We start from the raw sequence: 2,610 nt of genomic DNA on the forward strand, positions 1-2,610 counted from the left end.
ATGCATTAAGTTGATCTAAAAACTTAAATTCTAATATTCGTCAAAGAACCCTGAAAACATGTATCACCGTTTTCAGAAAAAAATCTAACAGCACAACTGTTTTCAAAATTGATATTATGCAATGATTCTTAAGCACCAAATCAGCATATTAGATGATTTCTGAAGGATCACCTGACACTGAAAACTGGAGTAAAATTGCCATCACTTGAATAAATGACATTTTAAAATGTATTCAGATAGAAAAGTTATTTTAAATTGTAACAATATTTCACAATATTACCATTTAAACTGTATTTTTGAGCAAATAAGAGATTTTTTTTAAAAAGGACCCTTACCGACCCTAAAATTTTGAATGATAGTGTACATACATACATATATATATTAGTGTTGTCAAACGATTAATCGCATCCAAAATAAGTTTTTGTTTACATAGTATGTGTGTGTGCTGTGTATATTTATTATGTATATATAAAGGCACACACATACAGTATGTTTTGAAAATATGTACATGTATATATTTATATTCATATAATTTATATTATATATAAATATATTTAATATATCCTCCTGACTACCAGCTATGGAGTTTTGTCCTCTGTAGAGGACATTATGTTTTAGCGATTTCTCTGAGACCTCACATGTCACAGTTTTAATCAGCTGGATGTCCTGTACAGAGCACATTCAGGGCTTTTCAGAGATACCAAATGATTGGATGTTTCGCCATGACCACTCCCTCTCCTTTGTTTTTAATACAATAGGTATATATCTAAGAACTGTTGTATTACAATCTCCCATCATGGTACTTTTTTTTTTGTAAGGGTGGAAGAGGGAATGTCATGTTGAATCATTATTAATGTATAATTATTTAACTTAAAAGATTCGCTATTGTTGAATTAGTTTTTATAAGGCATATTTCACTCTGTTAATCCGGCCCTGGGGCCCTGCTATCTGCTTCTAAACAGAGTCAGAAACACTTTTTGCAAAAAGTCCGAATTTAAAAAAATTTACAAGTAAAACACATCAAATGATATTTAGTGCAGTCTTGAAATACTGTATATGGACACTCAAACACCTTTTATGTTTGACGCTGGAAGAAGTTATTGCAAAATGTTTCAAAAAACGAACATTTAACAAGCAGCAAGTTACCGTTAAAGATGACGTTAACTAACTTGAATGAGAAAGATGTCCTTATTCATACAGCTTCATATTTACGATGAAACCTGATGTTGTTTTATGGTCATAACGACCTCTCTCTCACATCTCTCTTCGGCCGAGCTTCTTTCTCGGACTTGAAATGGATCCTGAACCAGCAGTCGAGGAAGTAACAAACCACTTTTTGTACACATCTGTCACTCAGCTGTTACCCAGTTTGCACCTTGTCTTCCTGCGCCCATGCTGGACTGTGGCCACTGGCTAACTGTGTAGCCGGCATACAGCGATGACTCTTATATGTGCCCAGATGCCTGAAGCTCCGCCCACACTGGTAGCAAGAGTAGGGCGTAGCGCCGCTGTGAATGCGCATGTGTGTGTATAAGTTGCCCAGCTCTTTAAATCTGCGTCCGCACTGGGGACAAGCGTAGGGACTCTCTCCTGTGTGCACACGCTGGTGCCGTTTCAGTCCAGACAGCACTGGGAAGCCCTTACCGCACTGCGGGCAGGGGAAGGGGCTCTTGGCTCCGCTGTGGCTGAGGCGGTGGCTCTTGAGGCGCGCGGCGTGCCGGAAACGCTCTCCGCACTCGGGGCAAATGAAGGGCTTCTCGCCAGTGTGGATGCGCTGGTGCTGGCGCAGGTTGCCCAGATAGTTGAAATGACGTCCACAGTCACCACACTCATATCCGCCCTCCACTTTCTTCTCCCGTGCGCCCCGGCCAACCGGTCTTTCTGTGCCTCCCAGAGCTCGGCCCGCCTCGCCCGAGTCGCTCTCCCCACGAGAGGAAGAACCGCCCGGGGCCGACTGCAGAGTGTTCTCGTCGTGATGCATGAGCTTGATGTGCTCCTCCAGGAAAGAGGAGTCAGGGCAAAGAGTTCCACAGAAGGGGCAGATGAAGGTGTGAGAGGAGAACTGCTGACCTGGAAAAGACACATCAAAAGGATTGTTTATGTGAAAAAGAACACAAAAGATAAGGTTCATTGCATCTATTTTTATACAATGCATTGTGAGACTAAGGTTGTCATACTGTCTAACATACACGCTAGTTCAAATGTTTGGGGATAATTGTTTTTAGATTTTTTTATTTATTTAGCAAGGATGCATTCAAATGATAAATTACTATTTCAAATAAATGCTGTTCTATTCAACTTTATTTTCAAAAAGAATTCTGAAAAATATGTATTGTTTTCTAGAAAAATATTAATTTTTGTAATATTTCTTGAGCACCAAATCAGCATATTAGAATGATTTCTGAAAAATCATGTGACACTGAAGACTGGAGTAATGATGCTGAAAATTCAGCTTTGATCACAGCAATAAATTACATTTTAAAATATATTAAAATAGAAAACAAATTTAAATAGTAGTGTCAGAGGTGCACAACTCGAGCTGGGCGATATGTCAAAAATATCTTATCGATAATCGCCTTTAAAAATATCGCGATATCCGATAATATCGTC

At 39.0% G+C, this 2,610-nt stretch overlaps 1 protein-coding gene across 1 annotated transcript in view; it reads right to left on the reverse strand.

Moving 5' to 3' along the window:
- Positions 1-786: 786 nt before the first annotated feature.
- LOC107683503 (zinc finger protein 697-like) overlaps positions 787-2,610 on the reverse strand; it is a 6,222-nt gene continuing 4,398 nt past the window's right edge. Inside the window, exon 3 of the mRNA XM_016479556.1 lies at positions 787-2,070. Coding sequence (XP_016335042.1) covers positions 1,361-2,070 — 710 coding nt within the window. The 3' untranslated portion in view covers positions 787-1,360. The remainder of the gene's footprint in view (positions 2,071-2,610) is intronic.

Source organism: Sinocyclocheilus anshuiensis, unplaced genomic scaffold (genome assembly GCF_001515605.1).
Source record: "Sinocyclocheilus anshuiensis isolate Anshui unplaced genomic scaffold, SAMN03320099.WGS_v1.1 scaffold874, whole genome shotgun sequence".
In the NCBI taxonomy this organism is placed as follows: domain Eukaryota; kingdom Metazoa; phylum Chordata; class Actinopteri; order Cypriniformes; family Cyprinidae; genus Sinocyclocheilus; species Sinocyclocheilus anshuiensis.